This window comes from Uloborus diversus, chromosome 6 (genome assembly GCF_026930045.1).
Source record: "Uloborus diversus isolate 005 chromosome 6, Udiv.v.3.1, whole genome shotgun sequence".
NCBI classification, from domain to species: Eukaryota; Metazoa; Arthropoda; class Arachnida; order Araneae; family Uloboridae; genus Uloborus; species Uloborus diversus.
Genome location: NC_072736.1, coordinates 80609680 through 80622650, shown reverse-complemented (window position 1 = coordinate 80622650; position 12971 = coordinate 80609680). Strand labels below are relative to the sequence as shown.

General features: G+C 31.8%; 1 protein-coding gene across 1 annotated transcript in view; it reads left to right on the top strand.

The window, feature by feature from the left end:
* The window catches only part of LOC129223942 (ribosomal protein S6 kinase delta-1-like), an 85910-nt gene extending 83374 nt beyond the window's left edge, over positions 1–2536 (top strand). The window contains exon 16 of the mRNA XM_054858326.1: positions 2350–2536. Within this exon, the coding sequence (XP_054714301.1) occupies positions 2350–2463 (114 nt within the window). The 3' untranslated portion in view covers positions 2464–2536. The remainder of the gene's footprint in view (positions 1–2349) is intronic.
* Positions 2537–12971: the final 10435 nt, after the last annotated feature.

The window sequence follows — 12971 nt, the reverse complement described above, 5'->3', positions numbered from 1 at the left end:
TAATCATAAAAATAACTAAAAAATATATAAAATTGAAAGAGGATATTTAAAACAATCTAGAAGAAAAACATGTTTAAAAGGTTTTTGCATTCTGCAGAAAGTGCACTGTACATAAATGAAAAGTATGTCAATTGAAAAAAAGAATCATTCGACATCAAAATAAAAATTTTTGGTGGTAAGTATTACAAAAAGCTATTCTAGTTATCCATTTATTACCACTTATTTAACATGTGTTTAGTTGGACAATGAAACTTTTTTGGTATTGTATTTTTTAACACTTAACTCTTTGCATGAATTTTTTTTTATTTTTTTATCATAATAAAATTCATGCTAGGGAAAATATTTTAAGAAAATTCTTGTATAAACATATAATGCATAATAGTGTTGGACATTTCCACTATCATACAAAGGTAAAACTTATGTATTTAACACAGATTAAAATTGCTTCATTATTGTTTCGAGGAGGTATGTTGTTCACAGAAAAGTTTTACTGATGCCAATTTTCAAAAGTTGGCAAGTATGCCATGTCATCACACAGTAGCTGCCGAACAGCTCTTAGAGAGTGAGGATATTGAACGTATGGGTTGGCCGGCACGATCTCCGGATCTCAATTCCATCGAGCATGTATGGGATTTTCTAGGCAGACGCTTGGCAGCTCGTACCTTACCACCAGTAACGATTCGGAAGCTTCGATTGGCGCTGCAAGACGAATGGGCAGCAATGCCTCAACAACTCATTGACACCCTCATTCTCAGCATGGACAGACACTGTGAAACCTGCCTAGCAGTGGGGGGAGATCATATCCCCTACTAAAGACCGGATGTTTCTTGCTGGACACCCATCACATGGATGTTTCGGCCTTCAGTCGCATTGTGCTCCATGCTACTTTTTCAATAAAGCTTCTTTTTATCCCTCTGATTTCTCTTTTAGTAAGTGTTGCTTACATTACACATGTCCTTAGGTATTGGGGATCTTACGGTATTAAATGTGTTGATTTGGAAAGCTTTTGTACAAAGTTATATTGAAAAAACCGTCTCATCCTTAATTTTTGCACACCAGTGTAATCAATTAATGTATTCAAGAAAAATTAGTTTAATTTAAATGATTCAAAATCAAAAATTTTATTTCAATGTTTCTTTTCCATTGTTTATGTAGCCTGATTAAAAACATTTCAGTGTCACACATTGTTGCACAACTTTAATGTGCATCTTGAAATTAATCTAAATAAAATTTTGTCGAAAGAATTCACAAAAAGAAATAAAATTATAATATGAATATTCATACTTTTTTTTAGTTAAAGGAAAAAAAGAATTTAAATATTACGACACAAAACTTTGAGCTTGTACATAATATGCTTCCAGTATATTTTTGCTTCTCTTCAGTAGTGATATTTAAAAATAATGAATTAACCTACTCATGAATACTTTCACTATTTGCTCAACAAAAGTCAAATAAAGTTAGTTAATGTTAACACTTATAAGTTACATCTTTTCAGTCTGATTGGCAAAAGTATATTTTGTATTAAAATTTTTAAAAGAAAAATTTTAGTTTTCCTGTTTAAATATATTCTTATAAAATTCTTCATTAATATACTGTAAGCAGATCATAAATGATTTGTATTGGCATTATTGTTCACTGCATGTTCAAAAACGATCTCTTCTAAGGGCGAACAACCTCTTTGGTTGCCCTTAGAGGTTGTTATCAACGACCTTAGAGGTTGTTATCAACGACCTTAGAGGTTGTTATCAACGACCTCTAAGAGTGTTGACCTCTCCTTCCATTAATGACAACTTTTTTGTATATGGAGAGTGGTCGCTCCAAAGAAGTTTCACTGTATCAACATTTTTTTTAATTCCTTTTCTTTTCTTTTTTGCATTTTTGTTATCTATCTTAGTTTAGTTTTAGTGTACAGGCATGATTATTTGGTCTATGCTGGAAATAAAACAATTTTTTTCAATATTTTTTTCAACTGTTAGTGCAAAATTAAGAACTTTTTTTTTTCAAATATTTAAGTGCATAGAATTTATAATAATCGGAAATACTTCCTTTACTGATTTTAGAGTTTTATACAGTTGTCCAACTCTACATCTGAAGGAGGTGGATTCTTTCTCAGATTTATAATTTTAAATTTTTATTGTTTTGCAATAAAAACTTCGTTTCTTCCTCATTCACTTTAAGTTCCATTTTTTCTGCCTCTTTTGCTAAGTACTAGAAAAAATTCCCTTAGTATGCTTTCAGATCTTACAACAATATCTAGTAAGATCGATTTCACTGTAATAATTATGCATTTTCATTTTCTTAAATAATGCAGTTTCATGTAATAATGATTTAATTAAATTGTTCTTTTAGTTGCTGCAATTTAACCCTACAGAGAGATTAGGCTCTGGAGTTTATGGAATTGAAGAAATTAAATCACACCCTTTTTTCCGTACCATTGATTGGGAATCCTTCTATCAGCAATAATTATTAACTTGAGACTAATTTTTAATTGCAAAATTTGTTATTTATGAGAAAAATCTTCGATTTTAAACATTTGTAACATATAATTATTTGATTTTTACAACTAAACAAATTTTGTAAACAAACTTGTCTGCAAAATCGCTATTTTGTACTTTTGATCAGTTAAATATTTTAACTTTTTTTAAATACTCACTGTGAAAAAATAAATTATCTGTGAAAAAGATAATTGTGTATGCACATACAGACTATTTTATAAAGGACAAATTTTTTTATTGATAATTTTAGGTAAATACAAATGTAATGAGCAGCAGGAGGCTCTGGACCCAGTTAGGCTGGTCCTAGTCGATTTCCAATTAAGATCAATGGCCTGCTTAAAGCTATTGATCCCTTTGCTCGTTACAACCTCTTCCAGTAAGCTGTTCCAAGTGTCCACAACCTTAACTAAAAAAATGTTTTCTAATTTCCAGATTAGCCTGAGATTTGAAAAGTTTAAATAGCTTATCGATAGGTACAATACTTTAAATTGAACTTCATATCTGTATTGATAAATTTGCATTGAAAATAAGACTTAAGTTTTAGGAGTTTTGTGTAACTCCAACTATGCAATGTATACTATGTTACACAGCTTCCTATATTACTTCCACTACCTTGCAATTGTAATAATAGCACTGATCATATTTGTTTACTGCACTCAATCGATTTCAAATGCCATTTATAAATTTTTTTTCATCTAATAGAAATTAGATTTAAAAAGGACTATTTTATAACCTAACTTTTCCAGTCTAATAGCAGATAACCCAACTCTTCTCTTCTTAGACCAGTGATGCTTCTAATTAGAATTTTTAAATGTATCAAAGTAACTGTAGATAACTTCAGTTGCAAAATTTACTAGACGTTGTATGAAAGTGCATTTCTGGTTGACAATATAATTTTCTTCTTCCACTGCATCAACTGAATTTGCTTCAATAGTAAAATTTGTTGTAAAAACGATCATTACAACTATAAATAACAATATGAATAATAGAAGAGTTTTCAGTGAACCTAAATATTTTATAACTATTATTGGAAATGAAAATTTGTTCTTTAAAAAACAAGTCTGTGTTTGTATGTTCTATTTGATTGCTCATGTGATGGGTGCAAAATTTATGTCATATTGACATATAGTTAATGAGACTTTTGTACATATTTTTATGCATAGATTTTCATTTTTGTCAACATTTTAGAAAGAATTTGAGTTTTTCCTTTGTGATGCTTTATTCTTATGCCCAAACATTTGTTATGTGCCAATGTCAACTTTTCTAAATGTTATGTGTTTTAAAAATTATTTTTCTCAACTTTAAAGATATTTTCTTCTAAGCAATCAAAATTACTTATTGCTTTCAATTTGCCCGGTGTGTGACGTTTATCTGAAATCTATTGTCTTTGTGATTGGTAGATAGCAATCTCTGATTTCAGTTCTTCAACAACCAACGACATTCTTCATCACATGTAAACATTTCTAGCAAGTGTGTCTATTGATATCGCACAAACAATCCTTTGTTATCGCACAAACTAAAGTAGATTTGCAAACAAACATTGAATGAGCAAGAAAGTGCTCATTCTTTTGAAAAAAAAAAACCTTTAAAGGCAGCTTGAGCTGAATGGCAGCAATTACTGCAAAGTTTAAAATAGGTAGCAAGCTGAAACTCTTCAAAGGTCACCATTTGTAACATGTAATCATGTCAACAATTGTTACCTTATCTAGGTTTTTATTATTTCATTACAAATGTATGAAAAACATGTTTCGATAATTCAGATTTTACCACACTTACCAAATTTTAGGCCATAATCATTCTATTTTTTTCTGCATCAGCAAGGCTGAAAAACTTCCTAATCTTTATCTTTACTAATAATAAAGCTGAAAGTCTCTCTGTCTGTCTGTCAGGATCTCTGTGATGCGCATAGCGCCTAGACCGTTCGGACGATTTTCATGAAATTTGGCACAAAGTTAGTTTGTAGCATGGGGTGTGCACCTCGAAGCGATTTTTTGAAAGTTCGATGTGGTTCTTTTTCTATTCCGATTTTAAGAACAAAATTATCATAAGATGGACGATTAAATTACGAAATTATCGTCACGTGGAACCGTGACATGGGCACAAGCCAATTGGCGAGAAAATTCACCATACATTATTTGTAAATATACAGGCGAACCAAAGACCTTTTAATTTTCTATTACGGGCAAAGCCGTGCGGGTACCACTAGTTTATAGCATAAATTGGATAATTAAAGTTGCCAAGAATCTTAGTTATTCAGATCTTTTCAAAAGCATTATTGAGGAAGAATTTTCGGTATGTGCTCAAAAATCTCTTGGAACTACAGTTATTCCTAAAGTTAGTTCCATAACAAGTTCGCCAAATAAATGCATTAGACCAGTGGTACCCGACCTATGGTCCGCAGGCCACATCCAGTCTGCTAAACTGACCAGTGTGGCCCATTAATTTGTTCAACTATACCAAACAAACATCACGATTTGTCACATATTTAGAGGGAAATACTCAAATACTGGTTTCTGAAATACAGATTCAAACTTTGCTTTAATAAAATAAGTATCTAGTAATGATATCAACAATCCTTAGTTTTTTAATTCTGTTTTCTTTTCCATGTTACCTCGAGTAAATTTTAAAATTTTATATGTATTCTGGCCTGCAACAACCATTTTAATATGAAGTGCAGACCTCGGGTAGGAAAAAGTTGAGTACTACTGCATATTAGACCATCTAAAAGCCACTAAAAATTCTGGGCAATTATCATAACAGCATGTTTTCAGACGTTTTTACGAAACTTCAACAACAAAAATTTAATCTAAATGCAAATATTTCGAAATATGTATTTTTTGCAAGGTGTGTTTTTATTCAACTTAATGAAAATGCTTGATAGGGAATTTCTTTCCAAGTTGACACATTCCATGTTTCCCAAAAGTTCTAGTAAAATTTAAAATGATTCGCTGAGTCAGTTAAACATCATTAAAGGCTTCATCATAGTAGGGGAGATAGCAACCAAAATTTTGCAAGATATATAAGGCCAGAATTTTTTTGAATATTGCATTAGTTTACTTAAAAGAAGAAAACTCGAGTCTACCAAAAACTTATCGTTGCAATAATTAATAAAAAAATTTTGCAATATAGTACGCCAGCACGTGGCTACTTGAACTCAATTTTTAAAAATAGAAAAAAAATATAAAGCATTAAAATTGTTGTTTAAAAAAGGCTTTATTTGGTGGCAGAACGTCTAAAAAGTAGTAAAAACAAGGTTATCAGTTCACATTATGGGTTTAACAAAGCATTCGGTGTAAAACTTGCAAAAAGTATGAAATTTCGGGTCCAAGTGGCCCCACTTTACAGTAAAGTAATGGGGTCGTTTCCAAAATTTTAAAAGCATTTTCTTCTGAAAGAGCATGCTTAAAAACATAGGATCTGACCATTTTTAAAATAATTTATTTAAGTTTAATAATTTAAAAAAATTACTTAAATCGGTGCGCTTTTATTGTTTATGCTTCAGCCGATGACATCACAAATGATGAAATGCCATTCAGTGTTGCCATTCACAGAGCAAAATATTTAATTTGCATCTTTACTCACGTGTATTGGCAACGATATGGTTGATAGCAAGCGTAGAGTGCAATTATTTCATTTGCTTTTTGGTTATAGCATGGAAACGTGGTAGAAAGATACGCCAAAGGACATCATTTGTGACGTCATCAAGAACATGCCTTGTTTGAAAAATCGGACATTTTAAAAAATTACTATTGGGAAAATGAAAGTTTTTTCTGGGTTCATGCGTTTTTTTTTTTTTTTTTTTTTTTTGCTCATTCTATCAAATTTAGTGACTAAAAGTAGTGCTTTTGACTGAAGGAAAAACCCCATTCTCGAAAATGTGAAGAATTTTGATCCGTCATCCTTACCGCCATGTCAGCCTGAACTTTGTGAATATTTCTTTAGAACAGCTTACATTTTGCAAATTTGGACAAACGCTCATTTAAAAAATCCGACAACCTTATCACCTCTTGATTGTGGGTGGAAAATTTAGGACAACCAATATGTTTTTGAATGGTTTACTGCTGAACAATTACCGCAAACAATAAAAGATGTGACATTTGAAGCACAGCCTGCTGCCTTAGGTAATGAATTTTTGTTCAACCAGACTTGGCTTTAGATAATTTTTTTAATTTTATTAATTGTTTTCGATTACAGATATTGATAATTTTACCGAGACGGCTAATAATAGTGCCAACATTCACAATGGCGATGATTATTCAACTGACAGTGATGCTGAGTTGAGCGTAAGACATTCTGAAATTAAATTCAGCAACGAAAGCGAAAACGAAAATTATTTTGCGAGTTAGGCGTGAACGGCGATAGACTTGATTAATAATTCGTTTAAATAAATTATATTCCATGCTATAGTTTTACAGATTATTAATTAATATGTAAAGTACTGTTTATTTGATTATTTTTAATTATTTTTTGTTATGTAAGATCAATGCAAAAAATTATATTTCATAAGCACTTGACCATAAAAAAATAAATTTAAAAAAAAGGGCATAATTTTAAATGTCAAGATACTATTGACGAAAAATCAATTTCACTATAATTCTGTACATAATTTTAATTCTAATCAAATAGTTTTTAACTTTGTTTAAATATTAAAAAAATATATATATTTTTTAATTTGTTTAAATCATTCATACTTTTCTGACTACCTTATAATTTAAGCAACATCTAGCAAAGACTGCAACCTCTTAGCCACGGTAGACTAAAAAATTTAATGAAAATAGGATTTAAACTATTTAAAAAAAAGCTTTATTTATTTAAATTTTGAGACGATAAGCAAACTTTTTTGAGCGAGGGCTAGCGGACCGATAAACGGTACATCGAGTTACGCGGTAAACACAGGGATGAAAATAGCCCGAAATCAAAAAAGAGGAAAATTTGCGAGACTTAAAATTTGAATATATATACTTGCATTCATGCATTTATTTAAGATTTTAACAGATACAGTAGAAGACCGTTATAACGCCAACCTGTATAACGCAATTCTCTATAAACCGCACTACTTTTCAGAAGTAAACAATAGGTTTTGAAATTTAAAAAATCCCTCTGTTTTGCTTTGCAAAAATAAAACTTGTTAGGCAAATTAAATTCTGAAAGTTTTTCATCTTTCCATCTTATTTCAAAGCTTTTAAATTGATAGTACTCATAGTAAACAGAAAATACCAGATGGCTCTTGAAAATGCAGCTGTTATGCTAACCATGAAGCTAGCAGAAGTGCAGGATTTCGATTGTGAAACATATTTATTTGTGAATAACTAATTTTAATATTGGTGCTTTAATACTCATTGCAGATAAAACTCATTCTGAAGTGCTAATATATAGATATATTCTGAATATTAGTTTCAAAATTTGTGAAATGATCTATATAACGCAAAAACCTGTATAACGCAAAAGCTCTGGTCCCAAGGTGTAGGGTATAACGGTCTTCAACTGTATATCCATTCCATTTACCACTTTCAATTTCCCATAGCCCACAAATCAGGTGAAATTAAAACTTTATAATGTGACATCTAATGCTATAAAACTTCCATATAATTAAAACAGGCTGAATCATTGGACATTAATTACAAAATGACATTATCAGTGTGGCTAACCTTGGAGAGACAATTTGAGGATCATTTTGAAATTTTGTAGAGCAGCTGTGTATATTCTATAAAAAGTATTAAAAAGCTGAACCCAATCTAAAACTTTTTGAGCTTCGATGGTCATTTTAAGCATTAGCATAAAAATGATTTTTAAATTCATAAAAAAGTTTTAAACACTATGTCATGATTTGAGAATGTAAGCATCCTTAATTTCCTATATTTACATGTCTGTCAAATTAAAATAGCACAGTATAATCTATATATATATAAAAATGAATGTTTGTCTGTATGTCATCCATGAACTCAAAAACTACCCGGCAGATTTGGCTGAAACTTTCACGGTTTGTTATTTTTGGTATTGGGAATGTTTATAGACCAGTTCGAAAAAAATCTGATCGATAGTTCCTTTTTTATTCCAATTTAAGTCACAATCCATTGGATAAATGCAAATAAAATTATCGGCTGCAGAAATTAATTCGCGTGAAAGATCTCATTGATAAGAAGTTAGCTGTTGCCATTTTTCTTGAGTTTGAACAAATAAAATCTTTCTTTATTGTTTTATGGCTTTTCATGCAAAGGGGGGATTTAAAACTTTTTCTATTTGATATGTTTAGCGATTGATTGATCTTGCAAACTGCGTGAGTACAAAATTTGAGTATAGTCACGGCTTCACTTGATACCTGGACCGATTATTATGAAAATTGCTATATATATATATGTATTTTTCCACGGAGAAGGTGCATAATATGCTCATTGAAGCCACTCGCCACCAGGTGGCACTGCAGAGTAGCAACTTCTGCCCCGTTCAACTGATTGTCATGAAAATCAGTATAATAATGTATTTTTTTGTTGGCGTAGCAACGTGCGTCGGGTACAGCTAGTTAAAAATAAATTTGAATTTATTAAGATCTTCAAGAGCTATATCTTTGGTAAGTCTGATAAGCATTAAAACTATATTTGAGGAATGATGTTGGCTTGAATTAACTCGGATGGAATCGGATAAATATTTTTGAATGAGCGTGGCAGTTTACAAAAATAAATAAATAAATAAATAAAGTGTAAGAAAGGTTGAAAATATTAGTCTACAAAAAGGTTAATGTCTAAGCAGTAGAATGGCATAGCAAATAAAAATGAGAAAGTGTCACAGAAGTGGATTCAATGGAATTTCAAAAGCTACATCTAACGATTGCACCCACCGTCACTCTCCAGCATTTCCCCTCCACTCCTATTTCATCCTCTTCACCAACAGCAAAAAGTCCCTTACTTCATTCTACTCAAGAAAGAACTTGTGCCTCAGCAAGAATCCTGATGGGAAGGTCGGGGCAGAAGGGACGTGAAGGGGTATTTGCGCGATCGCTAGAAAGTGGCTCTGAAATGGGCGTGGCAAAACAATGAGCATACAAGTCTTCAGCAAAAAATGAAATACAAACAAGAAGAGTTGAAAATAATATTCCACAAAAAGTTATAAAAGTTTAAGTGAGAGGATGGCATAGTAGACAAAAATGAGCGAGTGTTATGGAAGTGGATGCAATCGGATTTCGAAAAGCATAAACGCTGACGCTTTCTACGTCATTCTCGAGCCTTTTCCCCTCCCCACCCACAAAACGAAGTTCAACGCGATCGATCGCTTAAAAATGCTCGGTGGCCGGAAAATGAAAAAAAAAAACGGAAAATCGCGGATCCGTGGAAGATTTTCATTTCTGACGGTAAACATTCTGTGGCGTTTACAGAAGCCTTTGCAACATAAAACAACTGGTAGACTTTTTGAAACATATATGTAAGTCAAAATTGACTGATTTTTTCGCACCTTGCGTTGGTGGTAGACATGGCACGGCAACGCTTCGGATGCGGTAGACGTGGATTTTTCGTTATGTTTATATGTAATTAATAAAATTACTGAGTTTCAGCCTTTTATATATATATATATATATATGACAATTTTACAATTTTTTGCAACATATTGCAAAATTTATTATTAATAATTGCAACAATAACTTTTTGGTAGACTCGCGTTTTTTTTTTATATGAAATATTGCAAAAAAATCTGGCTTTATATAAATAGTGTATTAAAAACTGTCGCTATCTACCCTACTATCATTTATCGCAAATCTCACCAAGCAAACATGTTGCCATATTTTTTTTTTTTTTTTGCATTTTTTCAGAGTAAATTTTTTTGTGCTTTGTAGAATCCTTGCTTAGCTTAGATAATGGACCGTTTCAAGTTTTATTTTATATGTGAAGCATTGTTTATGCGCATTTGCTATATTTATTCAAGTTTTGTACAGTTGAAGTAGAGATAAAGGTATTTTTATTATTGCTCAAAAGGTTATCTTTTTTGTGTGCATAACTTGGTGTTTCTATCTCAATCTTGAAAGCAAAGCATGTGCTTTGTCAGAAAATAATTTATGCTTTATCTTTTTGACTACCATTCTGAACACAGACATCAGTAGGGTTTTTTAAAATGAATTTAAGACAAATATTTATAAAATTTAATGAATAAAAGTTCTTTTTTTTTGTATTTGGAAAAAATATTTTAGTATTCTTTTTCTAACACCACACTAGTGGGGTCGTTTCCAAAATTTTGAAAGTATGTTTTTCTGAAAGAGCATGCTTAAAAACATACAATTTAACCATTTTTTAAATAATTTGACAAAGTTTAATAATTTTTAACAATTATTTCAAACGGCGCAATTTCATTGTTCACGCTTCTGCACAGGACATCACAAATGACGAAATGCCACTCATTGATACCATCAGCAGAGCGCAATATTTAATTTGCTTCTTGATCATCATAACCTGGAAACGCGGTAGACAGATGCGCCAAATAGCATCATTTGTGACGTCATAAAGACTACTCCTTATTTTCAAAATCAGACATTTAAAAAAATTAATGAAAAATTAAAGGTCATGAAAATTAAATTTTTTCTCACTCCATGTTATTTTTTTGTTGCTTATTCCATCAATTTCAGTGACTAAAGGAAACAACCCCATTTTTACTTTCTTCTATATCTAATATATAGAAGAAAGTATTGGATTCGTGCAAATTTTCGAATTTTGACGGATTCGAACGTTTTGAGGTGTGCTGAGTCCATTTCGACTATTTTTGGAAAATGTCTGTCTGTCTGTGTGTGTGTATGTATGTGTGTGTGTGTGTATATATGTGTGTCGCGTCTGTGTGTGACCAGTTTTTTGTGGCCGCTCTACAACAAAAACTACCGCATGAAATCGAACGAAATTTGGTACACATATGTGCCCCTATGTGAACTTGTGCCCATTAGTTTTTGGCGCGAATTCCTCCAAGGGGGGTGGAGCAATGGGACGTTTTTCGAGTTACGCGTGCTTGCTATTCCTCAGGAAGTTACTGGCGGAATCAAACAAAATTTGGTCCATATGTTGGTACTAACAGGAACAGGTGCTGATTCAATTTTGGTGTCAATAACTCAAACGGGGGTTGAGCTATAGAACGTTTTTTGTCGTCAATTGTGACTGCTGTATCTCAAGAAATAGTGAACGGAATGAAAGAAAAATTTATCGGCAAGTAGCCCTTAGTGGGTATAAAAACTGATTTTATTTTTGTGTCAACAGCTAAAAAGGGGGGTAGCGCAATCACCCGTTCTTTTTTTCCATTTTGAGTGCCCTATCTCAAGAAGTAATGCTACGTTCTGGTTGAAATTTGGAATATATGTGAATCCATATGTAAACAGGCTTTGGTTCTATTTTGACGCCAATCACTCCAAGACGTGTTGATTTTTTTTTTTTTTTTTTGCGAATAAAAATATCTTTATTAATGCAACAATAAGAAAGATAAATCGTAATAGATTGTCGTCTGCGTATTTCTCGTGATTTTAATTGTATGGAAATGGTAGGAAATATTATCTCAATGATTTAAAATTTTTAACTGTTGCCATCTTATGTTTGTTAACAAATAAAATATTTGTAATTCATTCAAGGAAGGCTTTTAAAATAACTTTCAGTTTTCGCTCTTTGCTTTGCTTTTAAAATAATTCAGACATTGGGATGGTAGTCAAGTTTTTGCATGTGTAATTTTGTTTTTGTTGGGAATATTGCTTCCTCGTCAAGCATGGGGAGGGATCAGAAAAAAAAAAAAGAAAAATATAGAAGAAAGTTTCGTGATGGCCACAACATACTAGTTACTAATTATTTTTATTGTTTAAGTCTATTAAAATTGATACAGCTTAGTTCAAAATTAATGGCACAGTTTAGATGTACCAACCTGGGGGGGGGGAGCATTTTGAGGTGTCTTTTTCTTTTTTGGAGGGGCCGCTTGCTCTTGGATCTTCATGGCATTTGGGGGTAGGGGGGAGGGCACTATTGGCACAGTTTACACATAGTTAATAAATACAATAAATTCTCTCAAAATCATGCAGCTTAGAATGAAGAGTTGTGAAGATTTCAGGTCATTGTTTTGAAACATACTTATGTAAAGTTCTTTTTTAAGGTCTTTAAAATGCAAAACTTTACATGTTAATTTTTTTTCTTTTTGCTAATTACTCATGTTATCCCGATTTTTGATTCTTCGGATCGCCTTTGCTCACAGTTAGACCAGAAAAACGAGGCTGTACTGTGTTTCTAAATGAACTATAAGTTTTGTTAACATCTTAAATTATATGCATAATTTCGACAATTGTAGGTTTGAGGAAAGTTGTCTGTACAGGTTTTGTTTTAAAAAAGATTTGCAAGTATCTAATATAGTTACAGTTGGCTCTCTGTTTAACGATGCTCTATTTAAAGACTTTCTCTATTTAAAGACGACTTTTCATGGTCCCTTATGCTCCACTGTAGTTTTAGAAGCATTCTGCTTAAGGACGCTTTTTTT